The 1,294-nt window shown below is 64.8% G+C and overlaps 1 protein-coding gene across 1 annotated transcript; it reads left to right on the top strand.

Annotated features, from left to right (window-relative positions):
* The first annotated feature begins 460 nt into the window (after positions 1 to 460).
* LOC141969930 (gap junction beta-5 protein-like) lies at positions 461 to 1,294 on the top strand. Its single transcript, XM_074926159.1, has one exon. The coding sequence runs from the start codon at positions 467 to 469 to the stop codon at positions 1,292 to 1,294; it is 828 nt and encodes a 275-aa protein (XP_074782260.1). The 5' UTR covers positions 461 to 466.

Raw genomic sequence — 1,294 nt, 5'->3', positions numbered from 1 at the left:
GGCGGCAGCGGAGCCGCAGAGCTGCCGGGTGAGTCACGTCCCGGCTGCTCCTATTTGCCGTCTGCCTGGGCCAGGCCTGGCAACGTGAGGAGAATTAATAACAAATACCTGGGCAACGAGGTGAGAGATGGGGCGGGCGGCGCAGGATGGCGCGGGGCTGAGCCATGGACGCGGCGGATGGAGGTTGAAGGGCGCTTTGGCCACACAAGTTTTGCTGGGTCCCCGCGACCCCGCGGAGGGGGAAGGTGCTCTGGGAAGACACATCGCCCGGACCAGGTCTGTGCTGGGGCACGTGTGGGTGCGTGTCCCTGCGTGAGGAGCAGGGGCGGTCCCCAAGGGCACGTGGGCAGGAGCGTGGCTCGGTGCTTTGGGGCACACGGGTGCTCCGATGGGGACCTCTCGCTGCTTCTGCGCTGTCACTGTATTTTCTCTCTCCATCCAGGGTAGCTAACAGGACTGGGGGACCATGAACTGGGAGGTGTTCAAAGGGCTCCTCAGCGGGGTCAACAAGTACTCCACAGCCTTCGGCCGCATCTGGCTCTCCCTCGTCTTCATCTTCCGCCTGCTGGTCTACGTGGTGGCGGCCGAGCGGGTCTGGAGCGACGACCACAAGGACTTCGACTGCAACACGCGGCAGCCGGGCTGCACCAACGTCTGCTACGACCACTTCTTCCCCGTCTCCCACATCCGCCTCTGGGCCCTGCAGCTCATCCTGGTGACCTGCCCGTCCCTTCTGGTCATCATGCACGTGGCCTACCGGAAGGCCAAGGAGCAGAGGCACCGCTCTGCCGGCAGGGACGACCACCGCTGCACGTACCCTGACCCTGGCAAGAAGCGGGGGGGGCTGTGGTGGACCTACCTGCTCAGCCTCGTCTTCAAGGCCGGCGTGGACATGGTCTTCCTCTACATCTTCTACCGCTTCTACAGGAACTACACCCTGCCCCGGCTGGTGAAGTGTGAGCTGCCCCCCTGCCCCAACGTGGTGGACTGCTTCATCTCCCGGCCCACCGAGAAGAGCATCTTCACCCTCTTCATGGTGGTCATCACCTGCATCTGCATTGTGCTGAGCCTCATCGAGGCCACCTACCTCATTGGGAAGCGGTGCCGCGAGTACCTCCTGGCCAGCAGCGGGGGCAGCCGCCGGCACAGCCAGGACGGTGTGCTCTCCCACGCCGAGACCACGGGCACGGCCGGGCAAGTTTTCCACGGGGTGGACTACAAACCTGCCACAGCCTCTATCCCCACCACGGCCTCCAGCCCTGGCACGCTGTCCGAGGAGGAGACGCTTCCCTAG

This window comes from Athene noctua, chromosome 24, assembly GCF_965140245.1.
Source record: "Athene noctua chromosome 24, bAthNoc1.hap1.1, whole genome shotgun sequence".
NCBI classification, from domain to species: Eukaryota; Metazoa; Chordata; class Aves; order Strigiformes; family Strigidae; genus Athene; species Athene noctua.
The sequence above is the reverse complement of the archived record's forward strand: the minus strand, read 5'-3'. Positions and strand labels throughout refer to the sequence as shown.

What these genes read in the sequence shown, in the direction of transcription:
- LOC141969930 (XM_074926159.1), top strand. Translation starts at nt 467, where the DNA reads ATGAACTGGGAGGTGTTCAAAGGGCTCCTCAGCGGGGTCAACAAGTAC.